The following is a 25,215-nucleotide window of genomic DNA, read 5'->3' on the forward strand; positions in this document are numbered from 1 at the left end:
GGAAGGACCACTCTGAGCCCCGCTAGCAAGGAGGGATGGGGGACGTGGGAGATGCTGAGGCCACTCGGGAAGTGGGGACCACTGGGTGCTTTGGACCTCGAGGCTCAGCCTCTTCTGGCAGCCAGCTTGCAGCCTGCAAGGGCACAGCAGCATCTGTGGCCAGCCCAGCCCCACGCACCCTCGTGCCTTCGGCCTCAGCACCTGCTCCCTCCTCCCTGGGCTCAGCCCTGGTCCGACGGTGTTCCCAGAGGACTTCTCCTACAGGAGCCGCTCCTGAGGCTGCGGCGCCGTTTCCTTACAAAATGCCCCTTGCTATTCCTATCCAGAATAAAGTCTCAGGGACACTGGGGTGCATGTGTGCAACACCTGGGTCTGTGCAGGGGCAAGGAGGAAGCGTGCCAAGCCAAGCGGGGAGACCACCGGCTCCCGGCGCCCTGGCTGCTCCAGCAGCATTGCCCCCCCAACTTCCCTCTGTTTAATCGGGGACCCTGCAAACCCCAGCCCTCAAGGCTGCCCTTGCCCGGTGTCCCGTGCGGCTTCTGCGCGGGGCTGGGCTGGCTTTGCCCTCGGCGGGTGCTTGCGCTGGCACGGTTCCCCTCCGAACGCAACGGCTCTGCCCGCTCAGCCCTGCACACCCGGGGTCCCCCGTGTTCTCCCTCCGTGGCCAAGCATCCCCAGGCTGTCCCCCCCCTCACGCCTCTGCTCCCCCCGAGCCAGCCCGCTCTTGGCCACCGTCCCCCATGTCTCAGGGTGCACCCGCTCATCCCTGGCATGCCCCGTTCATCGCAATGCTGACCTGTTTGCCCAGCACCCACCCTTCACCCACCTACACGCTCGCAAAGGAGTTAAATCCCCCAGACCAGGCACAGCTCTGCAGGCGGTGGGGGAGACACGCTCCCCACCCAAAACAAGGGGGACACCGCAACCCAGCAGGGCCCTGGCTGCTGTGACACCCAAGGTGGCCCTGGTTTTGGGGACACTATGCCCAGGCTGGCCTCAAGGTGGCAGTGGCCACCTTTGTCCCCAGGATTGCCCCGCAGGGCTGGGGTGCCAGCAGGGCAGCACCCCGGGGTGCAGGCACTGCCGGGACCCTCATGGCCCCGGTGGGACAGGGAGGATGCCGCGGGGTGGGCGAGGGGCCACGGTCCCCACGGGCAGAGGGATGCGGTCCCCACGGATGAGGGGCTACGACCCTCGTTGTTGAGGGACCGTGGTCCCCACGAGTGAGGGGCCGTGGTCCCCATGGCCAAGGGTACTTGGCCCCCATAGGGAAAGGGCTGTGAGCCCATGGGTGAGGCCCAGATGTGCCACATCTGGAGGGCTGCGGATGGCCCAAAGCCTGTGAGGGCGATGAGTGGGATGGGACCGGAGCACAGAGGGGCTAAGCCCTGCGGGCAGCCCCCCCTGGGGCAGGCAGGGATGAGGGCAGGGAGGCAGGCAGGGATGCGGGCATGGGGCACTGCGTGCTCCTGCCCCCGCCTCCGCCCGCCTCCAGCCCTGCCTCTCCCGGGCACTTTGCTCCCAGCAGTGGGAAAGTGGGAGCGGGCACAGTCGGCACGGCAGGGCAAGGCGAAGGGCAGCCCGCAACCCCTCCAGCATGGCCCCCAGCCCCATGGGGGACAGGCGCAGCCCGGGGGTGTCTTGCTCCTGAGAGCCACCCCAGCCAGGAGTGCAGGTGAGCCGGGGTAACCCACGCTTGGTGGAGAGCAGCAGCCGGGATGGCCACACAAACCCAGCTGGGCTCCGGGGGGGGGACCCTGTGGGGAGCAGCTTTGGCCCCTCAAGGGATGGAGGTGGGATCCCCAGGGCTGGATGGGTGTGGGGTGGGGGGCAGCCAGTTCTCCTCATCCCTCCACCGTCCCCAAATCCCTCCGTGCATCCTCTTCCCTAACACACCACTGCCTTCCTCCATCACCGAGGGCCTTCATCCTTCCCAGTGTGGCCACCTCTCCTTCATCTTTCTCTCCATCCCCCAAATCACTGTCTCCTCACAGGGCAAAGCTGCCCTCGGGTCGCTGTGGCTTAGCCCAGCGCTGTGAGCTCCTGCCCTTCCCTGGGGAGGCGGAGGGACAGGGACAGCCCACCCAAGGGTGAAAGGAAACCCTCACCTCCCACCCCGCTGAGAAAGGGGTCACCTCGGAGCAGGGGACGTGGTGGGCAGCAAAAGAAGCACCCAACCCCGCTGGCGTCCCCGGGGAGGAGGCACCAGCGCCAGGGTAGCACAGGCAGATCGTGCTTTGGCTGCTCTTGCAGTTGAAGGGAAGGATTGAAAAGAAATCAGGTCACGCTCCCCTTGTGCCGGGGCTTTGGCTGCATGAACCACGTGGCGATTAGGGACAAGGGTCCTTCTGCAGGATGTTTTGCATAATTTCCCCTTGTTTTGCAATTTCCAAGCGCTTAGGCGAGAAGAAAAGCCCTGTTTTTCCCGTGCTCCAGCGGCAGCCAGTCCCAGGCTCACCCAGCCCCACATCCCTCAGCAGCTGCTTGCTCCCCTCTGAAATCCTCTCTTGCGTCCCTTCTCCGAAGCTCCTGCCTGTTCCACCGCGATTCCCGACCCCTCGTCCCATCCTGCCAGCGGGCAGGACTTTGGCTCCAGGACAGAGTCTGCCTTCGGTGCTGCCCCACTCATTCATTTCATTGGTGCCTTTCCAACACCCCCGTAAATCCCCAGGGCATGAAGCCTTGCCCAGCTACTGGGGCACCCCAGGCTGGGGGCGACCACCAGCACCCACCAGGTGATGGTCCCCGCAGGACCAAAGGATGGGTTCAGGCTGGGCACGGCCACAGGGCTGGGAGCCAAGGCAGAGCTCCCGTTCCTGCGGCAAAGGGCCAAAGGCAGCACGTGCTCCCCAACGTGGTCCCCGTGGCTGGTCACTGCCCCTTTCCACTGGCCGTGTGGGTGTTTTGCAGGACCCCTCCCTGCTTCCCGAGGCACGGATGGGGGGCACAGCTCACAGGGACCATCCCAGGGGGATGTGCTTGCCATGGGCAAGGGATTCCCCAGCATGGCAGCCCTCGTGCATCCACAAAACAGGCAGAGCAGGAGCGGGCATCACCTCCCCAGCTCCACGTCCTTTCCCCGCAGTGCCTTCCATCTCTCATTCCAGCAGCAAGCCCAAATCTTGGCTCAGACCTCACCACAGCTGTGGTCTGTCCCTCCTTGAAAAGCCCACGCTGGAGAGGCCGTGGCCAGGGAGAGCCTTGCTGGGGACATCAGCGAGGAGTAGGAACAGGCCTGGTGGTGATGTGTCCTCTGGGTGGACTGATATGAATCAGCAATTTAAACCACTGATTTTGATCATGACTAAGATGAGGAAGCAGGAAACCTGTTGAGATAAAGCTTGCCAAATGTCATTTTCTTTTGCATTTTTATTTTTCGGTGGTTATCCTCAAAGGAAGCTTGCTTAGGAACAGTGAAATCACAGTGCTGAGCTCTGACCATGCTCAGGCTTTTTCTGCTGCCAGAAGCCATGTACCTGTGCTCTCCTCCAAGCAGCCCGGCACCACACAGCTGCTCAGGCTTTTTCCTTATGTGTTTCTGACACCAAATTATTATTTTTTATTTATTGGCTTCTTCATATCTTTGTTGTTTGTTGATCTATGTCACGGGGATTGGCTTTGGTCACTGAACCCTGCAGCACCTCTGGTCTGGTTGGGCTCAAGGCTTCATGCTCACTTGCACTCCGAGCTTAGAAGAGGAAAACAAATCTGGTGCCTCGTGTCCTTGGCGGCACCGTGGCCTGAGGAGATGCAGCAGCTGGGCTGGGACCAGCATGACCAGCACAGCACCCCGTGGGACCACCACTAGCACCAGCACTTGGAGGCTCAGGGTTTCCTACCAGCTGGTTTTCCCTCCTGGTTCTGGGGAGACAGAGCAAATTCTCCCCACTGTTAATGTTTGATCAGGACCTGCCTGTTGCTCTCTGAACTCATCCTTGTAATAAAGCCAGGCAGTTGCCCATGCCAGCCGCAGCGGGAAGGAAGCTGCAGGGTGTTTGACGTGAGCCCAAAGCTGCGGCTCAGCCCACAACTCAAACAGAGAACGTGGAGGTGTGTGTGGCATGGAGGGGCCCATCCTGCGGCCACCCGCCTGCCCATCTGCCTGCTGATTCATTTACGATCATCTCTGTAAACCCAGGGATGTCTCTCCAGGCGAGGCTGTGCAGGGAGAAAACGGACCCCACGGATTCACCCTGTGGGATATTCGTGCCAAGGGCTCTTGCCACAAGAAGCCGTCAGGCTGCGCACCTCCATGGCGAAGGCAAGGGGCATACAGGAGGGGGATGATGAGGGAGTGAAGGGATGAAGGAGCCTAGAGGACACAGCCTTCCACCTCGTACCACTGACACCAGCATCCCACTAACACGCATCATCTCCCTGAGCCCCGAGTTCTTCTCCGTCCTGGTGCCCATCACCTCCTGGCTGAGCTCTGGACCAACAGAAGCTGGAGATGCACCAGTGCTCCCTCCATCAGATATGGTTTTGGCTACACCCTCGTCTCTGCTGGCAGCACGGCAGATGCTCCTGCTCCCAGGTTATTCGTAGGAGCATCCATCCTCGGCTGGCAGAAGCGGCCGCTCCGAAATCGCTTCACCAGGGATGACGGCGGGCACGGAGGGGCCAAGGCACGGGCAGCCTTCGCCCGTCCTTTGCTGGACACCATGACGGTGGCAGAAGCTGCTTCTTCCCTCTGGACCAGCAGGCTCTGAACTTTAGACATCCTGAGAGGCGAACGCGACCCTCCGACGGCTTGCCCTGATGCCTCAGCCCCGGGGCCCGATTTGCCAGGAGGATGCAGAACCCAGCCTTTGATCGTAACACCGTGCGAGGGGAAACGTCCCGCCTGCCTTGCGAACTTGCACTGTCTTGAGCTGGGACTTGGCTCTGGCGCAGCTCCTCTCCGCGGGGCTTAGATCATCCCTCTCCTACGGAGAATACCCAGCAGCTGGAGGCCCCTCACTGTCCAGGGACGCTCTCTCCCAAAGGCTCCTTTAACAGCCCCCCAAGGACTTCTCCAGGCCATAATATTCCCCCAGACAAGCCTTTCTTCTCCTCCCGCCTTTCTTCTTGTCAAGGAGCCCTTTGGGACGAGCAGCATTGTCAGGATGGTGCCAATTAGGCTGAGCCAGCTTCCAAGAGGCTGCGCTGGCACCGGCCGGGGGCTGCTGTTGCTCATAAAGGTCTCATTGTTCGGCGCGCCGTGGGGCTGCTGGCCGGCGGGGCCGGCGCGGTCCTCTGTCTCAGGCACGCTTCCCGGCTCCACGCGGCGCTGGTGTCACTGTGCGCTGCTCAAAGGGATGATTAATGGGTGTCATTGCGGGGGCTGCGAAGGGGAGGATTTGTCGAGTCCCCCTCGGCTCCCCGCGAGGCCCGAACGCGCGAGCTGAGAAAAACCAGAGAACCATCAAAGTGGCCGGAGCTCCTGGAGGGGGGGAAAATCTGGCATCTTTGGCTCCCTTCCACGCTTTGTGCCTGACAACGGTCGGGATCGACGACTAATGTGCTTTTATTAACTGCTCCCCTAGATCTGGCTCGGAGAACATGGCCACTTCAGTGAGGACGTTCCCAGTTGCCCTGTGGACACCGACGCCGGCTCCCTGGCTGGGGGGAAACACCACCGCGGTGGCGGAGGCAAAGTGCGTCTTCAATGAGGAGTTCAAGTTCATCCTGCTGCCCGTCTCCTACGGCATCGTCTTTGTGGTGGGGCTGCCCCTCAACTCCTGGGCCCTGTGGATGTTCATCTCCAGGATGAGGCCCTGGAACGCCACCACCACCTACATGTTCAACCTGGCCGTCTCCGACACGCTCTACGTCCTCTCCCTCCCTACCCTGGTCTACTATTACGCTGACCGCAACAACTGGCCCTTTGGGAAATGGCTCTGCAAGATTGTGCGCTTCCTCTTCTACGCTAACCTCTACAGCAGCATCCTCTTCCTGACGTGTATCAGCGTCCACCGCTACATGGGCATCTGCCACCCCATCCGCTCCCTGAACTGGGTGAAGACCAAGCACGCCCGCATCATTTGTGTGGGTGCCTGGCTTGTGGTCACCATCTGCCTCATCCCCAACCTCATCTTTGTCACCACCAGCTCCAAGGGCAACAGCACCCTGTGCCACGACACCACCAAGCCTGAGGAGTTCGACCATTACGTGCACTACAGCTCCTCCGTCATGGCCCTCCTCTTCGGGGTCCCCTTCCTGGTGATCGTCCTGTGCTACTGCCTGATGGCCAAGAGACTCGGCAAGTCCAGCTTCTCCAGCCCCAGCCCCCGAATGCCCTCCTACAAGAAGCGCTCCATCCGGATGATCATCGTTGTGCTCACCGTCTTTGCCATCTGCTTCGTGCCCTTCCACATCACCCGGACCATCTACTACACCTCCCGCTACTTCCAAGCCGACTGCCGGACCCTCAACATCATCAACTTCACTTACAAGATCACTCGGCCCCTGGCCAGCATCAACAGCTGCCTTGACCCCATCTTGTACTTCATGGTCGGGGACAAGTACCGGGGGCGGCTACGCCGGGGGCCAGCTCAGCGCCTCCAGCCTGTGCCCACCTGTGACCTGGCCCTGGTATCCCCCTCCATGGACAACATCATGGGTGGCAGCCTCACTCCTGGTGACACCCGAGGGCCAGGGACGGCACGGAGCAGAGGCAGGTGCTGAGGGGCCAAAGAGGATTCCGGTAACCTCATCCCTGGTCTCCACAAGTTGCGGCCCCTCCAGGCTCCATGTGGACACCCTGGTACCCCCAGGTCCCCAAACCCGACCTGCCCCTGCCCAGCCTGTGCAGGGGCAGAGACCTCAGGGCTGAGGGATGGTGGCCGTGGGACTTGTCCCAGTCCTGCCCTGGGATGCCATGGGAGGAGAGGTGCAGGTGCCACTTGGGGCAGGACAGCTGCCAGGCACCCGTGGGAATGGGAAAGATGCTGAGAAACCCGTTTTGGGGAGGCAGGCTGGCATCCCATCCTGGGACGCTCCTGGGGACACACAGGGGCTGACAGGTCAATAAACAGAAGGGACACTGGTCCCTCCCTGGGCACGCACAGCCCTTCCAGTCTGCTCAACAGCGATGTGTGGGGACTGGAGTGAAACTGGGGATGGAGCCGACGCTGGGCCCCCCCGCATGCCTGGCGAAGGCTCTCCTAGATGTCCCTGTCACACTGCTGGCCTTAGGGGAGGCAGGCAGGGACACAGCACGGGGCACTTGCTGCCCATTACCCCCCAATAAAGCCCCTTCCCTTTCTCTATGCCCGGACCTATTTCTCCCTGTAGCAGAACAAATTGGGACGAGACGCCCACCTTCACCCCAGAAAGCGTTTGAGAGCAGAGAAAAGCCACCCGCCACCTTAACGCCGGCACTGGGGCAGGTTCAGAGCAAGGAGCTGGAGCGGTGACACCCGCGGTGATGGGACAGTCCTCAGGAATCTGCCTTTATGGGTGTTTGCTTTCCAAATGTTTACCCAGCCCTTTTGTTTGACCAAGTGCCTGCGCAGAGAGGAGCGGATGAGAGATGGCTATCAGCGCTGTCGACTCTCCCACGCCAGCCCTGGCAGGGATGGGACAGGGCTGTTCCCGTCACAGGGACCCCCAGAAGGGGCAGCACCCCATCACCCCCCACAAGCCCTGCCAGCACGTGCCTCGGGAAGGGGTGCCCATAGCATCATCGGGGTGTCACCCCCGCCAGCCGTGGCCACGGCACCAGCCACACACAACCACATCCCACCAAGAGCTTCCCAGGTCACTCGGGGAGGGAGAGGGTCCCAGGGATGCCATGTCCCAGCCCCACACCCCCATCCCACTGGACAGTAACCCAGAGAACCCCTCACTCACGGACGAGCCAAAAGCAGAGAGAGAAGGAGACTTCCCTTCTAAAGCCAGTTAACCCAGTAAGAGCAGCTGCTGCCCCTCACCTCCCATTATATCTGATGTCGCCCAGGTGGACCCAGGAGCTGCTCGGTTGCACCTGAGAGGTGCAAGGATCCCCACCAAGCATGGCCCCAGCCCTAGAGATGGGACTGCCAGGGAGGGGACACAGATGGGTGGCGGGGGTACGGCTGTGGTGCCACCAGTCCTGCACCCCCCCTCCCAGCACACACAGGCAGCGGTGGGGGAGGTTGGAAATCTGTATTGGGTACAGAGGTGGTGGAAAAGGCTTATCTGGGGCCAGACCAGCACTCGCCCCCACCCAGGGCTCCGTGGTCCCAGCTGAGGCTGGGTCCCCAAGTCCAGGAGTGTCCCCCCCACCCTGAGGGGATGTCTCCCCAGCCTGGTCCTGCTCGCCATCAGGATGCCACCCAAAAAAGTCCGTCTCATTCCCTCCTCCTGTGACTCCCGCTCCCTCAGCTCATATTCTCCTGGTTGTCTTGCAGGGACCGTGCCCATTGCTGGTCCCCAGCCTTCTGCCAGCCCCCCCCTTACATCAACCCCGTGTCCTCGGGGGATGGCTGTGTCACCCGCAGCCCCTCCGAATCCCTTTCAAGGGGGACCCTTCCCAATCTCCCCTTCCCCTCGCTTCCTCCTCTCCTCCCACCTCCCGCTCAGGTTTTTCGGCCGGAGGAGCGGAGGGCCAGAGCGGGGACTGTCCCCCGTGTGTTCCCCGTGCCGGGCCGGCTGAAATCCCCACCCGCAAGAGCCAGCCGCTCTTGTGAGCCAGGATCTGGCCGCCGGCGCTGGCCGCGCTCAGAGGATGTGCAGCTCGTCCGTCTCCGACAGCCCATACTTGGTCTTGTTCTCATTGAAGAGCTTGAGCAGGGAGCGGACGTACATCTCGTGGTACATGTCCACCATCTCGCAGCTCGGGTCCTCGATCTTGGGCACCGTCACCGGCTCCCCCACTGCCGGCAGGGGAGGAAGGTCAGGCTGGCGGCTCGGGGATGTGCTCGGCTCATCGGAGACATGAGCCGAGCATTGCCTTCCCACACCACCCATCACGGCGTGTCCTCCTCCTCTGCCCCTCCACCTTCTGGGGGGTCCCCTCCACCCCGGCGGGCAATGCTCACCCACGGTGGTGATGGGTCTGGCGTAGGGAAGGAAGCCCCGGGACCGGACGGAGGTGAGACCCCGGCCGTAGAAGACGCAGGGAGCGAAGCCCATCATCTTCTGGAAGCGCTGCTGGATGCTCCTCATCCAGCTGCCCTCCTCAAAGACCACCTGGCGGAAGAGGTCATTCTCCCCAAAGGAGAAGGAGGGGACGAGGTAGGCCCTGTGGAGGGGACACGGTGGGAGCTGATGGGGCGCCGGGACCCCCAGACTCCCCTCCGCAGCAGCAGCCGCAGTGGTGCCCGTGACCCACCCGTGCTGCAGGGCCATGCGGACGAAGCCCTTGCGGTTCTTCAGGATGAGCGTGGTGACTCCGGGGCGGCAGGAGAGCGACTCGGCCGCGCCGCCGATGACGATGGCCACCGCGTTGCCGGTACCGTTCTTGGACAGCAGGTACCCGATGGCGCGGCGTGTCACCGGGCACAAGCCTGCGGCGGAACGGACCACCGATGCGGTGGGACTGCCTGCCTGTGCAGCGCCCGGGGACCCCACGAGGGACCATGCCTGGTGGGACCACGCAAGGACCATGCAAGGGGCAGTGCGAGGGTGCTCTCTGCTGTGGGACAGGGTCAGGGTGCAGGCAGGTTGCTGGCAAGGTGTGGGCAGGGCGTAGGCAAGGTGTAGGCAGGGTGCGAGCAAGATGAAGGAGTTCAAGCAGGGTGCAGGCAGGGTGCAGGCAGAGCACCGCCCCAGCCCTGCCTGCTCCTGGGGAGCACAGAGGACGTCAGTCCAAGGTTTCCTGCAGATGGGACCAGGGAGTTCCCTGGAGACCCCCCCTGCCCGTGGGCATTGCCCCCTCCGTGCTCTGACCCTCCGTGGCAGCAAGCAGAGGTGGGCAGGAGCAGGACAGGCAGGGGGTGCATCCCGCCCCTCCCAGTACAACTGGCTGTGCCCACAGGGCTGCCCATGGATGCTCACCCCCGCTCATCAGGTATTCCCTGAAGACAGGCAGACGAAAGTTGCCGGCCAGCGTGGTGAGGGAAGGCCGGATTCCCGGGAACATCTCCCCGAAACCCGTTGAGCCGGTGACGAAGTTGCAGAAGGCGCCGACGCAGAGGATGCCGTGGGGGTGGGAGCCGATGATGTAGTTGTGGCTGGGGGACAGGTCGTGGGTCTTCACCAGCTGTGGGGACAAAAAGGGGTCACATCCTTTTGGGTGGTATCACCACCGCTGCCTGCAGGAACATCCCATCCCGGCACCCTGGCTCGCCGCGCCATACCTTCACGGGGAAATAATCCCGAAAGTGCCTCCAGACAGGCCATTGCCGCAGGCACGGCAGCCTCCTGCCACCTGCAAACCGAGGATTGACCACAGGAGATGATGCTCACCCCAGTGGGCAGCGGGACCCGCGGGAAACACTCCCCGCGGACCTGCTGCATCCCTCTTCCCCCCGTGATGATGATGGGAGAGAGGAGGGAAGGAGCAGGTGGGACATGGTGCTCCCCATTTGCCATGCTGGGATGGACCCAGAGAAAGGGGGGGACCCCCAGACCCCGTCCTGCTGCAAAGCTGGAGGAAGGGGGGGGCTGCACCCATCCCCACCTTTCTCCGGCGTGTCCCAGTCAAAGATGACCCAGGCCAGGTAGAGCGCAGAGATGGGCCAGAAGCTGGTGAACACCAGGTAGATGAGGAGCAGCAGGCTGACGGTTCCTGCGGGAGCCAGGGAGGGGGGTGAGCGGGCACGTGCCCGCCCCACCGGGACCCCCCCCTCCAGCCCCCCACTCACCCAGCAGTAGGAAGCTGAGCACCCACTGCAGGACGGAGAGGAGCTGGAGCCAGGAGCGGACATCCCGCTGCGAGGGCCAGGGTGCTGCGAGCAGGGTGTGCAGGGCGGTCTGGATGCTGGCGCGGCTGCCTGCGGGGAGAGATACGGCACCCAGCCCAAAACAGCATAGGTTGCACAAATGCTGTCCCAGATAGCCATGGGGGGGCCCGGACTGGTGGTACCCGTGGCTGGGGTATGGGGGCAAGGTAGGAGGTAGGATGAGAAGGATGAAGCAGTTGGGCAAGGAGGGATGGGATGGGGTGGGATAGGATGCAGGATGCTCATCCCCAGAGAGCTCTGGACCGTGCCAAGAGGTGGCCCTGGGCAAACCACGGCTGCTCTGGGGCCAGCCTTGCTCTGAGCAGGGGGCAGCTGGCAGGCTGGGCACCCCCAGCCCAAACACGTCCGTGAGCCTGGGTGCACCAGCGGAGCTGAGCACAGCGGCACATCCCGCACCGTGCCGAGCTCCCCGGAGGCCAGGACCTTTCCCATGTCCTCCTTGGCATGTTCAGGCTCACAGAGAATTTGGGGCTTTCTCAGCTGGTGTTGCAGGGAGGTGTGGGGCAGTGTCTGCCCCCCGGCAAGTGCCAAGGACAGCAGCCAGGGGCTGAGCCAGGGTGGCCAAGGCTGGCCGTCCCCACCGAGCCTTGCCTCCCATGAAGGACAGCCCAGCAGCCTGCAGCCGCTCCACTCCCCCCGCTGCCCCCTTCCCTCCAGCCAACCTTGGTGAACCATTAACCGCCCCGGGCTGGGCGCCAGGATCCAAACTCCACGCACAGCCCCATCCCTCCTCCCCGAAACGGGCCCGAGGTGCCGGTCCCGCCAGCGCACCGCTCCCGGCCAAAGGTCTGCCGCAGCCAAGACCACCCGGTACAGCCACCACCGCGACCACAGCGAGCTATGTCAGCTCTTGTGTCACAAGAACCTTGTTTTCTTGGGAAAACAACCCCAAATCAGCGTGCTGGCCAGAGAGAGAGAGATGTTCAGGGTGAGACAGGAGCAGACCTGTCCCCACGGCTTCCCGTGCGGGGGACCCCCAGGTCAGAGAACCACCAAACCCTGGTTCAGGTGGCTGGTGGAGGTTCAACTCATCCCGGCTCAACCCAAACCGTGAATGGGACAATTGAAATTAATTAAACACTGCAGCCATCACCAGCATTGAAGAATTGTTTTCCCTCTCCCTTTCCCCCGAGCAGCATGCTGTGCTTTAAGCAATCCCTCCCACCCATTCCCGCATGCCCAGCGAGGCATCCCCAGAAGCCCTGCTGCCCGCACAGCCCTGACATTGTCAACTTTCCAAAGCCCCTTTTTTTTTCCAGGGAAGATGCAGAGCTCTGCCTAGCACATTTGTGCCTACCAAACAGTTGCTTTTTTTAGTTCCTTTTTCTAGCTCCCCCTCAAGCACTCCATGAATGTCCAGACCGCAGACAGAAAATGGAGAAACCTCAGGGGCTCTGCTGCCGGCCCCATCCGCGGCAATAGGAGCCTCTTCAAACCCAGAAATTCTGACTCCGTGGCCCGGGGCAGCAAGGAAAGACGAAGGAGAACTTGCAGCGCTGAGCGTCTTGCGGGAGTAACGTTACCGAATGCATTGTCAGAAATTTCATTCCTGTTGAGCAACTGTATGTTCTCCTCTGGTGCTGCTAACCCCAAATCACTCCAAACACCTCCCTTTCCCCTAAGCAGTCTAAAGCAAATAGACAATAGTGACAACAAACGCTAATTGCCTGACCAGCTCCTCACATCTCTAGAGCATCAGAAACCATTCAAACACACTTTGGAAATATCTTACCACTAAGATTTTGGGAACAGGCTGCAATAATTGTTTTCATGGTGGCAAGGAGTTCTGCGCCAGACCCTGGTTCAGCAGGTTAAAAAGGCGAGTTTGGAAATACCGGAGAGCGATTGATTGTGTATCCAGCTGCTTCAACCAGCTGATCCAAGGCAAACCGTCTGCCACGGAGGGGAGCGGACCCGCTCCGGCCCCAGCTTGCAGAGCAAGGAGAAGAGCTGGTGGTCCTTGGGAGGATGAGGAGTTGCGCAGAGCGGTGAGGAGCTGCCGTCGTGAAGGGCAGCCACCGCTCCTTGGAAAGGCACTGCTGCCAGCACCGGCGGTGGCTCGGTGAGGACCGCCTTCCCCCAGGGAATGGTACCGTCCGCACTTTGGGTATTTCACAAACCACTGTCATGCTCTAACGGTGTGACTCCCCTCCAGAGCCGCCCGAAAACGTCATCCCGAAGCTCCCGCTCCGTGGTTCGGGAACGCAGCCCGCCAGACAGTCCCTGACCCTCAGCCCCACCACCCCGCACCATTCCCTCCTCTTCCACCCCTAAGAGGGGCACCAGGGCTGGCTAGCCCTGCCTGCTAGACCAGGAAGACTAGAGTATTGCCTGGAGAGGATTGGGGGGGAAAATGAGAAGAAAAGGAAACAAGAGCAGCACAACAGCAGCCCTGAGACAGGGCTTCAGGCCAACAGCTGAAGGAACAGTAAAAATCCACAGCATCTGATTCACTAGAGCTACTTCTCAGGATCTACCTCTCCAGAAGTACTCGCTAGGAACAGCCAGCTAACATCAAATGTAGGAAAGGGATAAATACATGTATGGGATTCCACATGTTGTTAAAGTAAAAAACATGTTTCATGGGAGAGGTTTGGAAGCTACAAAACCTCATAATCTGCTCTTGTAAATCGTAGTGACTCAGTATCTGGATAAAAGGGTGCAACAGCATTCACTGCAGGCTACAACTTCACAGATGTAGATTATTTAAGAGGAGCTAAGATTGCTATGTATAAAATGTCTAAGCTCTCCTGCAGCATAGCTGGCCCCTCAAGTGTGCCTGGATCATGATAATAGGAAGGAAAAACCCCAAATTCTTTCAGAATCCCACTGTCGCCAGAGGTAAGGGAGCACTATGCTGATGAACCCAACTGTGCCAAATCAAATAGTAAATGCCTCATGGCCTGCTCCAGGTAACACACTGCCACACATGCAAGTAGCAGTGATGCTTTGTTTGGTTTTTTTATCCCAACATTTCTAACAGGTTTCGAACAATTGTAGTCACAGCTGCCAGCCCACGCTGGGCAACTCCAGAGCTTCCAGCCATGATTCCTCACTTTCTTGCCCAGTTACATGCTTGCTGCACACCAGGTCAGTGCCAGGTACAGCAGACCAGTCATGCCCTCTCTCCTCAGCAAGTTCAGGACTACACATTACAGCAGCTATTTAAACTAGCTTCAGAGGAATCCAGAAAAGGTTTTCACCCCTTCAGGGTTATTCTGCAAGCAGATGTCAAAGCACACTGACAACCAGTGCACTACTTCGCTTTTGAATATGGCGCCATTTGTCCCAGCATTGGCCTCTGTAGGGCTCCACAAGAAGGTCCCGAGTACACACATGTTGTGCATTACATTATGTATGCTATAGCCATGCAGACCCCACATTACACAAAGCAAGAGGACAAATGTTTCTATTAAGGCATTTGTACTATGTGTAATATCAGCACTTCAAGACATTGCCCTTGAAATACCTGATCTACTTAACACAAAAAATTGCAAACACTTCAGTCTGCCTGCTCTGGGAGGAACAGTGGGATGAGCCTGTGGAAAGGCCCCTGGTAGCGCTGGCTGCATACAGATGAGGTGAGCACTGCACCTGGTGCAGCTGGTGTGTTCAGAAGCCTCAGCCAAAAAATCCTGACCATCTGACATTGCCTGTTTCCCATCCCCAACTCCCTTGGTTGCTGGAAATGGGCCTTACAGACTTGCTCTGAAGAGCCTAGGACAAAGAGCAAGGGATTTTCACAGCAAGAACTAGGCAGCACATGAGATTTTATTTTGCTTAAAATAGAGAGAAAAAAATAAATACATCCACCCACAATACAAAGAGCAGTTTCCAAATTCATGTACTTTTCTCTCAAGGACTTCCTCTGACAGGGAGAACAGAGGCAGTCTGACCCCTCAGAAAGAGCTCCACCTGACAGGAGCTCTGTGGTATCACTGTACATGACCAGTGCACTCAGTCTGACATTTAATGTAAACCAAAGCAAACTGTCATGTTTACTCCTCTGACTTCAATGCCTCCCAGAGAAGCCACGGATACCTCCACATATGTACAGTGTATTTACTCCTATATCTCCAGGACACAGGCAATTCTTACAGGATTTCCAGGCCCTGCTCCCTCTGCAGCAAGAGCATCAGCCCACATTCTGCCGGTTGCCGTAGCCTCTTGGGTGTGTATCTTTCCAGTCATCCCAGTTCCGAGCTTTTTGAAGAGCTTCCTCATCATCCTCCTCCTCTTTTTTCTCCTGCTGCTGCTTCTGCAACTCTTCATCAGCTATACCTGCTGAAGGTCAAGAACAGGAGTGAGGGGTAGTAAGAGAGTGGAAGATCCCTAATCAAGTTCTCAAAACAGAAGCCCTGCCAGGAGCCAGTCTAGACAGAAAGCAGGAACTGCCAAAGAGCAGTCTAGCAATCCAGTTATTCTCACAGCCTAATAAAGTCTTAAGCTCTTAGTCTTCCTCAGTCAGTGGGTGTTTTACAGCCTAATCACATCCCCACTCGCCCTCCCCCTCAAGAGACTCCCCAAATTCTCTATTCCAATCTTTGCTTTGCCACTCCATACCTGGTGTTCTCTGTGGCACACTCTGACCAGACACAACTCCTTGCCTTCTGCGCTGCTCATACCAGTCATCCACAGTCATAGTAGGCAGGCCGGGATATCCAGCACCAAACACTCTACAGCAAGAGACAGACAGTCAAAGAAGGCACTTTACATCACTACAAGCAGAAACATAGACAACCACGTAAAGAACTACTACGTCATCCAATTTGTACCAACAGTATAAGCCATGTTATCAAGGAGGGCTTGACAACAAACATATTTCTACAGCCTTGGCCTTCAGGCAACAGACTGGCCAGTAACCTAGCCAAAACAGCATTTAAAGAGTTCGTCCTGCTAGTTTAGAAAGGTGAGGACTGTTCCAGTCCAAAGACCTTGAATCACTTCTCCACCCCAAAGGAGAACACTCTGTGCTAGCTAGCACAGCTTGCCAAGGAGGCCCCTGGGAACTGAATTAGGCACAGCTTGGCTAAATAGATATATGGGAGGCTCAGGGCAGATAATGTCAAAAGCATGGCAAGAAATCTGGTTTCTATCCCATTTTGTGCTTCAGCTGCCAAATTCCTTGCAAGAGTCTCACGGTGCCACAAAATGTTAAGATCTTGATACCCTAGGGAAAGCCTTAGAGTTAAAAACTGTATTATTGTAACTGATGATTCTCTGGCAGGTATCACATCTTCCCAGCCCCTAAGATGACTTATTTGACTTCACTGAAATCTTCCAGAGTTTACATTAGATTAAGAGACCACATGTGCTTTTCACTGCTGGGCTCTTTAACAGTGAAGACTGTTACATCACATAGAGGTTAGAGGGGCAGATAAGCCTCACCTCTCCACAGCCTACCAAACAGCAAGCACGTGGCCTATAAACTAACACAGTAATATTTGCTTAATACGATCTCCTCTTCTGCCATCCCAACAGGTGGAAAGAGCATTAGCCAAGACACTGCAGCATGCTGGTAACAGAAGAAATCAGAGAAAGTTCAAGAAATGCATTAAACATTTGCCCCATCCCCTGCCCAGATGCACAACACGTGCCATCTTGACGTGACACGCTGCCTGAAGGTAATGACTGGTTTTCTGCATTTGAAAGAGTATCTTAGGCTTGATGCGAGAACACAGCACTGCCTCATACTGTGTCTAAATTATCAGAAAACAACATACTTAGCCTGAGCAGCATCCCGGGTAAGAATGAAAGGTTTCAACGGAGTCCTGACTTGCCGAGAAGTACCGTGTGGTGGTGCTGAAGGCTGAAGATGCAAACAATAGTCACAAGATAATCATGTAGATGAGAATCCCCTTCTCTGCTTCCCACCCCAAACAAGTTATTAAAGGTCTTGTAGCAGAGAAATGCCTCCGCTGTCAGAGCAACATCCCAAGATGGACAATTCAGGCCTTAATCCAGTTTAAATCATGAACTCCATCTGTGAGCTTCTACAAATCACTTCTCTTTGTGCCTTTGTTACACCCGCTCTGATCAAAGCGGAAAGCTGACAGAGCTAAACCAGATCAGCTCAGATCAAAGCATGAAATATAGCTTATTTTTCCCAGGGATCAAACACAGTACATTCTGAAGCAAGTAGAGCTCATCATTCCTGATGATATCACCCAGGGCACTACAGAAAAGCAAAGTTCTGCAACACCAATAATGAACTGCACCAACCGGCTCTGCCAACCAAGCTGGACTGTGGTCTATGTCAGCACATTATGATTTTTTATTTCTAGACAGATATTTTAGGTGAGTAACATAAAGCCCAGAAACACTATTCTACACAGGAATTGCAGGTCTGTGAGAAGCTTTCATCATTCAGAATGGGCATTTCTTTCTGTAACTTCTGGACACACTGTAGACCAGAAGTGTAGGTTTGAAAGAAATCACAATAGTCTTCTCTTATTTTACAAACGTACTTAATTCTTTATAGAGTTAAGGGTCTGGCAGAACCCAGCAAAGTGGAGAAAAGCCTTTGCACGCAGACCGGTTCAGCTCTGATATTCAATGCTCTAGCATTTCATAAGCCATGACTGTCTAGAACATGTGGTAGCAGCAGACAGCAACTAATACAAAAATTAGACCACTGCCCATTCAGAATTAAACCAAACCCCACCTGCTTGTGCTGTGATTGAGCAAAATTTCAATCAAGAATTCACAGAATAAAACTTATGTAACTCTGCTACTGAACTCCTCTGGGGTTCATTTACCCGCAACAGTGTCTTATCATCAGGTCTAACTCTCCACAGTCCACGGGACCTGCAGTTCAAGAGAGATCTCATACCTGTTTCGCTGTACCTCTGCTCCTCAAGATGACCATTTCTTGGTCAATACTCTCAATTTCCTCCAGGCTAGTGTTGATCCATTTCTGGATTTGTAGTATGTAAAATTCCCGTATCTGATCCTCATCTGCTTGCCCGCTCTCCACAAAGGTTCTCATAGAGGCCAACCTGTTCTCCAGCTCCTTCTTCTGCTTATATCTGTCTCAAAGAGAACAAAATGAGATCATTAAATAACCTTTCTCTGGCCCAGCCCAGATACAGTGTTTTCTGAAATAAACAATTTCCTATTTCTTGAAATTCAATCAAATAAATGTAGTTAGAGAGCTACCTCCTGCCCCAATCCCCTTGTAACTGCTCTTCACAGAGGTGCCAGCTGCTGACCAGTGCTCACTAGGGTACACAAATCCCAGTTATTCATAGAGCTCCTCACATCTTTGACAAATTCTTTGTGCGAGGAGGACCCGCTCATTTAACAACTGAGTCCTATAGAAGGAGAGATGTACAGGAATGTACCTGTGAAGAGGAGGAGCACTGGCAGCACCAGATCACACTGGTTGTCATTTACTGATGACCTCTAATGATGGGTAAGCAAGCAGCAAAACACCAAGCAGGGGCATCCATCTCCCCACCTCATCTGACAGAAGGTTTTTGACAAATGAAAACTACAGAAATCAGAGGAGTTCCAATCTTCTTAAAAAAGGCTTTGAAAATGCACAGTTATATACATACATGCAGGATCAAAATCTTTTCCTCTCATCTTCCCCATCACTTCCACCTGTCAACTCAAATTTAGACATTACACAGGACCTTTACTACTCTTTGTAAGAGGTTTAACATGATTTCATGTATTTAAAAAGAAAATTGTATATAAAAAGGGAAGTCGTGATGGTTTGCTGTTGTAATTTAAGTACCTCCTGTCTGTTAAAGGCAATTTAAATTTAGAGGCGCCTCTCTCAATTACTTTTTTCTTCTCCAAGCAATCCTTGAAAATTAAGCCTCCCAGATAAAATTAGGCAAGCCTGGCAACATTAATCTCCTGAAGAAAACAGGACTTTAACTCATGGGCTCCTTCATGGAGAAAACCAATGTAATAGCTATTTTGAGTTGCTTCTGTATGACACAAAGATATCAAGAAGCTGCTTATAAGGCAGATTAGAACACTTTTCCAATTCCTGTCTCAGGTGTTTGTGTGTGTGCAGGTCGTTTTTTAATACAGTTTTGGCTTTCTGGATTTTTTGACCTTTTCAGGAATTAGTTATTAAAGGGGGAAAACTACCTATATAGTAAGTTCCAGGCTAAATCCTTGTGTCCCACTTCCTTCAGTTACAGTGCCACCTGAACGAACAGTAAGGACCAAGGATTAGAAACCTACGGGAGCTGAAAGGCCAAGGAGCATAAAGTTCTAAAAAACAAACCCGTGCTTGAGACAGAACTCACAATGTGGGCACCTCCTGTTTGTCTTTAAGCGGAAGGAGTCACGGTACAGGCAAACACAAGCCTTCAGCGAGAGGGGAGTTCAGGCGTAACCAAAGCCCTACCTGTGGCGCTGACAACTCACTTGCACTCGGGAGGTGATGCGCAGCTCTGAGACTGCTGACAAGCAGCCCATGCTGAAAAAGTTTTGCTGTGCTGACCCCAAAGGTCCTGACGTATTCTAGTATCCCAAACCCATCTGAGTTAGGTTACTCTCTAGAATATAAATCATATTTTTGTATTCATGCAATTTAAACAGCTCTCCAGCCCAGCTTGGGCCTTTCAGTGCTACCACAATAAGCAACAATTTGATTGTCAAAATCCCCAACTAAAGCATGACGAAGAGGCATCAAGCACCTCTTTTTTAAAGATCTAATAAGCACATCACTAGGTAACTTCCAACATGGGTGGCTTTACGCAGTTAGCGGTGATTAAAGAACTAATTGTAATAACTTTTGTGCAGTTCTTCAAAGACTGGAGACTAAAGACACAAATGCGTCTCTCCAGTCTGTGCACAAGTCAACACCGTTAAGTAACAGGCAGTGCGTATCTTAAAATGAATGTTTAATGACCAAAGTATTCCAGCATCAAGGGAACCAGTTCTTTCCTGACAGTCGTTGTCCATACAGTCTCGCACTGCCAGAGGCTCTCCCCTTCTCTTAAACTGATTCCTGAAAGGCTTTAAACACCGCAAAGCAAGAGCCTACCTTTCGATTTTGGCTTGCCTACTCGATGCCATGGCCACCAGGCTGGGCTGGGTGGCAGCGGGTCCCCCTGGGGATGGGCTCCCAGCATCTTCCTCTGCTGGGGGGCTGGTGGCGGCGGGGGGCAGGTGAAAGCTGCCCAGCCTGTAGCTCCTGCAGAGCTTGAGGAAACGCCAGAAGTGGGCCCGAGCGCTCTCCAGGTGCTCCAGTCTCCTGCTCAGGTCGACCTGCTTCAGCGTCAGGGCCCCCAGCAAGGCGGGCAGCAGCAGGTACTTCAGGTCGGCCGAGGCGATCTCCTCCAGCTCCTCGTTCTCGCTGCAAGGGGGAGAGACGAGCCTTCCCGTTCCCGCTCCGCTCCACCTGGGCCCGGCCAAGCCCAGCCTGCTCCGCCGCGGCCGGGGGGGCCCGTGTGGAGGTGGCAGAAGCCTCGGAGGACCCTCCCACGGCCTCGCTGGGTGCCCCGGGCCCAGGCCCAGGCCCAGGCCCAAGCCCAAGCCCAGGCCCAGGCCCAGGCCCAGGCCCTCCACTCACCTGAACAGATCCAGCTGCGCCACCATGGCGGCCGCCCGCTGCAAGGCGTCCAGCCCCTGCCGCACCTTATCCTGCACGGCCGGGGCTCCCGAAGACGGCTCGGTGCCGGTCTCCACCTCCTCCCAGAGCCGCCGGCCCGCCGCCAGCAGCTCCGCCAGCCGCGGCCCCGCACCGGCCCCCTCCGCCATGCTGGGCCGGGAAGGCACCGCCGCAGAACCGCTTCCGGGTCGGCCCCGGAGCGACCCCCCGCCCTCCCCACCGCCATCTTGGTGAGGGCGGAGGGAGGGCGCCGCCATCTTGGTAGGGGTGGGTCGGAGGCAGGGCCTGGCGAGGCCTCCGCGGGCCGGTCGGGCTCCGGGCTGGGCCCGCCGCCCCCGGCCGGGCCCGGGGACCCCCGTGGCGGGCGGGTGGCGTCACCTCTACGAGGCTCGGCGGGGCCACGGTCCCTCACATAACGTCCAGCGCTCCCAAAGTTTGTGCTGCAGGTTCCTGGCCGAGGCACAGGCCTGCCGAGGGAGCCCCTGGGGAAGGCGTAGCGGTGATGCAGCCCAACGAAGAAGCACAGATGAGGATAATTAGATAAACTGACAGAAAGCATGCACCTTCCCCCTCCAGAACAGGGAGCGAGAGGGGCGAGGAGGGCATGACGGCACTGAAATGGCTCCCGAACCCTGGGTGGAGGTGCGGAGGTCATGGAGGGAGCCTGTCCTGCCCCGGGTGCTTGGGCAGATCCTCCGTTCTGGGCCGGCAGGTGAGAGGCAGGGTCCTCTTCTGCTCTTGGCAGAGCCTGGGTGACATTAAGGCTTAGGACACCAGCTGGGTTCGCTACGGGCTTGTGCTGTCACCGCACAGCCTGCGACCTTGATCCGACGAGAAGGTCCTGGCAGCACACAATGCACAGCGTGAATGCTCGGCAGCGTAGCGCTACGTTTCGGGGTTTTTTTTTAAGCACAGCGCCTTCCATTTCTTCTCTCTGTATTCTTTTTGTGACAAAAGTAAAGATAAGCAGCCTTTCTCATTTTTTATTTAGCTTCTAAGTCCCTTCTTCCAATAGCTCTGAAATTTAAACGGGCATAAGGCAGGTAAGGGTTAAAGTTAGGCTTTTAGGAACTGATGTGGGTCCCTTAAAAACGCAGGTAATTGATCTAGACATGAGAAATGTGTATACACTATAAGGATAATTCAGGGCCAGCTGGAAGCACTCAGCCACCAAGAGTGAGTCAGTTTACAATTTACTCTGTCTTCTTCATACCTGCGTGAGACAGCTTGATAAAAAGTTACTCATAAAAACCAGAAGAGCTGGGGTTTAGGTCCCCATTTGCTGTGCCCTGTGGTGTCACTGTCCCGTCACCCTCCCTCTGCGTGACCGCTTTGCTCAGGCTGCAAAGGCAGGCGCCGGTAGCGTGAGGTATGTCAAGAGCTGACTGTGTCATTCTGTGCTGTTCCTGCACGCCAGGCAGGAGGTGAAGAACAATGCTGTGTCCGGTGGTGGGAAAATTAATTAATATAATGATTGGAAGTGGAATGAGGCCAGGAATCTACAGCTGTTTGTTCTTCACTAGCAGAAGATGCTTTGGCATCTCCAACAACTACAACCAGTTCACTTTCATCAGAGCAATATCACTCTCAATACAGCATCCTCCCGCTTCGCTTCGTATATATTAGTTAAAGGCTACAGTTAAAACCTATCACATCATCACCCCTAAGATTCAACATTTCAGCAGCACTTTTAAGGATCAGAGCAAAAGAGACTGCTAGGGTGAACTCCTCCCGTGCATTATCCTTTGTGTTACTGAGAGACTCTCTGAGCAGTTCACAGATCACCTTTCTATAGGATATCTCTGTTTAATCTTTAACAAACATCTCCTTAGGGAATTCTCCTTGGAGGCCTTCACCTCTCAGAGCAAGCCGGGCAGGTTCATAGGCTTGCTTTCCAAGTAATTGTAAATAGGCTGATGATGGAGTGTGGGGTCTCAGCCTGCCTACCCTCCCCTTAAAACTGGAGGGGGTAGGAGAGGCAGTTTTCACCCAGATTGTCAGGGGCAGCACAGGACAGGCCTTGAGCAGCACATTATCCTGGCTCACCAGGCAAGCTAGACCAAGAGAATAGGAAATCCATGTGAGGCCCGGTTTCCTTTGAGATGGAGAAGGCTTTGCCTCTAAGAGCCAAGTGGGTTAGCTGGCTGCAAGCTCTTGAATCTGCTTGCTAGAAGTTAATCAGCCTTGTTTTTAATCTGCTGTCCCAACCGGTCAAGAATAGGTTTCATTTACACTGTGGGAGCATGAAATGAGTAAGGGTTAGTGACCAGAATCACCCACAGTAAGCTCTTCAGCTCCAGCGTAGCAAACCGCACGTACCCGCACATGTTGTTCTCCTCCTGCCTGAGGTCTGCCTGGCAGGACATGGTTTTTTGAGCTGCCCTTTCTAATTACAGAGCTAATGTTCTCAACACAAGGAAAAAATAAATTATTCTTTGGAAGGCATAATTACCCAGCAAGTCCCTATTCACACCACAATGAGCCTCAAGCTGGAGACTACAGGAATAGTAGCTGTGATTAGTCCCACTGCATGCGAAAAGGGGCAGTTCCTGGAGCTTTGGCAAGCTGGGGATCGGTCTCTCCCACTCCCCAGTTCTGCCAGGTGTCTCTCTGTGGTAGGTTTTCAGCATAAAGTCAATGTCTAGTGATCAGCCTCAGCTTCTGGAGGGTTCTTACATTTCCACTTCCAGGCATGAAACGTGTTCACGTGCTTTCCATTATACAGGTAGTAAAACCTACCGCCACGGTGTATTGCATTTAACACACATGTGTAGAACATCTGGCCATGCATATCCAGAAGGCCTGTCTGGTGCTTCCCAGGAGCTCCAGCACATTATATGTACATCCAGTCTTCCTGGAAGGTATCAGAGCTTCTGCATGTCATCCTACACGACACGAGTGCTGCTCCAGCCAGACAGAAGCATGCCTGGAAATTCCTTATTCCACCACATAGCACACGCACAGTGGTCACAGCTGACACATACACAAGCCGAGAAAGTCCTCAAAATCTGTACGGCCCCGGTTCTGGGCTGGTGGGAGGATGCTCCTGGAAAAGCCCAGTTGGGTGGCAGCCCCAGGGTGGCTCACAGGCCCACGGCAGCGTCTGCTCTGGAGAGGAGACTGTTCTGCAGCTCCCTCCCTGCTTTAATTAACTTTCTGATGGACCTTGGAGGCAGCGTCCCCACGGATGCACAAAGGGAAAAGACCTCTATTTAGTGATTCAACAGGGCGGCCATGGCACCTTCTCTGCACCGGCAGAAAGGCGATTTGAAAAGTCCACCGTGAGCAACCTCCAGGATGCTGCCCGCACTGAACGTGAATGATTCTAAGCAAGCGAGAGGGAGAAATACAGGTTGTTGAAGGGAGACAAGGGTGCTCAGAAATGCCACCACACTCCTCCTGGCCCCTGCAGATGTGATGGGGATACCACAAACCTGCGGTATCTGGGATTTTTTGCACTCTGACTGAGCAACTTGCTGAAATACAGGTTTCAGAGCTGGAAGGGATGCCAGCCTGCCCAGCCCAGGAGGAGGGATGGAGGTCTGCTTCCCCTCTGGACCTCACACAGCCACTGCCACATCTGTCCTTCAAGCTATGCCCAAGGGCCCTCAGTCTGCTGCCTAGTTCCCCCTCTGGTCTTATGGCTGTTACTCACCTATGTTGATTTGTCCCTGTCCCTCAGCTGAAGATCCCCATAAGGACAATCCCTATTATTATTTGTCATCCTTAGGGCATCATGATATTGCTGAACACCCCAGAAATAAAGGAGAACAGAGATGCAAGGGTTTTTCCTTAAATACAAGTGTTTACTCATGTTTGTCTTGCGGTGTGATAGCGTAGGCACCAACCATCCCAAAGGTCAAAGCAACATCCCCCAAATATTTACAGCAGTACAGATGTTGATCAACAGCTGAGCCCCCAGACAGCGGCCACATCCCATACACTCTCCTTGTACTGGCTTAGCTTTCTTTGTGAAGAGCACAAGCAAAAAGCAGGTGGAGGTCCTGACCCATGCTGCAGTCCGAGCTGCAATGCAGGGCTGCAGGGAAGAAATATCGCAACATGTTCTTGAACCCAGAGTCATTCTTCCTCCAAAACTCTTACTTGATTACCAACAGCTTGTTGCGCTTGCTCAGATTATTCTCCTGGAATAAGTTATGCAGCATCCCTCAATGAATAAAGAAATAAAAGGAAAAAAAAATAATCAGTGCTTTAGCAGCAAAGTCAAAAGAGTCCATGAAAATCACTCGCCTTTCTCCAGACTTCATTTTCTGCACGAGTCTAACCAGCAGGGAACGATCGCATTCATACCAGCGTTACTCCTTTCAAACCCCAATTAAAAGTCAAGCAGTAACCAAGAGGAGGCTTTTCAGAGCAAACCCGTTGCCTGGTTCTCACCACATTTCATGAAGAGGGATGGTTTTCTTCTATACACAAGCCATTTTCACAGCCATCTCTCCCATAGCACCAGAAAGTGAAAGACTTCTGCCATGGCCATGGAGAATTCAGCTCCAGGGAGTCTCATTTCCAGAGAGACAGATAAACAAAAAGCCACAAAACATCAGGAAAAATGGCTAATGACAGGAAAGTCAAAGAGGTAGAGCCGTCACATTAGCAGCGAGCCTGGCGAGGGTTCGTGAAGCAGAGGGTAATGACAGCAGCCTACCGCAGTCTGGAGAGGACCGATTGTGAAAGCAGGGCAAAAGAAACGCATGAGGAAGTGTCTGAAGGGCTGCAAAGCCACAATTGTTACAGAGATGCTCTCGGTTT

The 25,215-nt window shown here is 55.6% G+C and overlaps 3 protein-coding genes across 4 annotated transcripts; 1 reads left to right on the forward strand and 2 right to left on the reverse strand.

The window, feature by feature from the left end:
* Positions 1–1,512: 1,512 nt before the first annotated feature.
* On the forward strand, positions 1,513–7,250 carry P2RY4 (pyrimidinergic receptor P2Y4). Its single transcript, XM_069811616.1, has 2 exons — positions 1,513–1,675; positions 5,526–7,250. Exon 2 carries the CDS (start codon positions 5,542–5,544, stop codon positions 6,664–6,666), a length of 1,125 nt encoding a protein of 374 aa, XP_069667717.1. The 5' UTR covers positions 1,513–1,675; positions 5,526–5,541; the 3' UTR covers positions 6,667–7,250.
* Positions 7,251–8,110: 860 nt separating this feature from the next.
* On the reverse strand, positions 8,111–13,408 carry LOC138690768 (diacylglycerol O-acyltransferase 2-like). The gene is made up of 8 exons (XM_069811617.1): positions 12,601–13,408; positions 10,770–10,898; positions 10,586–10,693; positions 10,263–10,333; positions 9,961–10,165; positions 9,296–9,470; positions 9,003–9,205; positions 8,111–8,837 (listed from the first exon to the last, which is right to left on the reverse strand). Exons 1-8 carry the CDS (start codon positions 12,638–12,640, stop codon positions 8,683–8,685), a joined length of 1,086 nt encoding a protein of 361 aa, XP_069667718.1. The 5' UTR covers positions 12,641–13,408; the 3' UTR covers positions 8,111–8,682.
* A 1,213-nt stretch (positions 13,409–14,621) lies between these two features.
* On the reverse strand, positions 14,622–20,717 carry IGBP1 (immunoglobulin binding protein 1). Of its 2 annotated transcripts, none has more exons than XM_069811615.1 (6): positions 20,407–20,717; positions 19,879–20,190; positions 17,701–17,896; positions 16,592–16,677; positions 15,432–15,544; positions 14,622–15,149 (listed from the first exon to the last, which is right to left on the reverse strand). In XM_069811615.1, exons 1-6 carry the CDS (start codon positions 20,700–20,702, stop codon positions 15,004–15,006), a joined length of 1,149 nt encoding a protein of 382 aa, XP_069667716.1. In that variant the 5' UTR covers positions 20,703–20,717; the 3' UTR covers positions 14,622–15,003. The 2 variants fall into 2 exon arrangements, with proteins under 2 accessions (XP_069667716.1, XP_069667715.1); XM_069811614.1 differs by having other exon boundaries at positions 14,622–15,152.
* Between the last annotated feature and the right edge of the window lie 4,498 nt (positions 20,718–25,215).

This window comes from Haliaeetus albicilla, chromosome 23 (assembly GCF_947461875.1).
Source record: "Haliaeetus albicilla chromosome 23, bHalAlb1.1, whole genome shotgun sequence".
Classification (NCBI taxonomy): Eukaryota; Metazoa; Chordata; class Aves; order Accipitriformes; family Accipitridae; genus Haliaeetus; species Haliaeetus albicilla.

Excerpts from the sequence above, each read along its gene's own strand:
- IGBP1 (XM_069811614.1), bottom strand. The coding sequence starts at position 20,702 with ATGGCGGCGCCCTCCCTCCGCCCTCACCAAGATGGCGGTGGGGAGGGC. Across the intron at positions 17,897-19,878 it reads AGGCAAGCCAAAATCGAAAG|ATATAAGCAGAAGAAGGAGC; the intron begins GTAGGCTCTTGC and ends TCTTTGAGACAG. Across the intron at positions 15,153-15,431 it reads TGTGCCACAGAGAACACCAG|CAGGTATAGCTGATGAAGAG; the intron begins GTATGGAGTGGC and ends CTTGACCTTCAG.
- LOC138690768 (XM_069811617.1), bottom strand. The coding sequence starts at position 12,640 with ATGAAAACAATTATTGCAGCCTGTTCCCAAAATCTTAGTG. Across the intron at positions 10,899-12,600 it reads CTGTTCCCAAAATCTTAGTG|GCAGCCGCGCCAGCATCCAG; the intron begins GTAAGATATTTC and ends CTCTCCCCGCAG. Across the intron at positions 9,206-9,295 it reads CGCATGGCCCTGCAGCACGG|GGCCTACCTCGTCCCCTCCT; the intron begins GTGGGTCACGGG and ends TCCCCTCCACAG.
- P2RY4 (XM_069811616.1), top strand. The coding sequence starts at position 5,542 with ATGGCCACTTCAGTGAGGACGTTCCCAGTTGCCCTGTGGACACCGACG.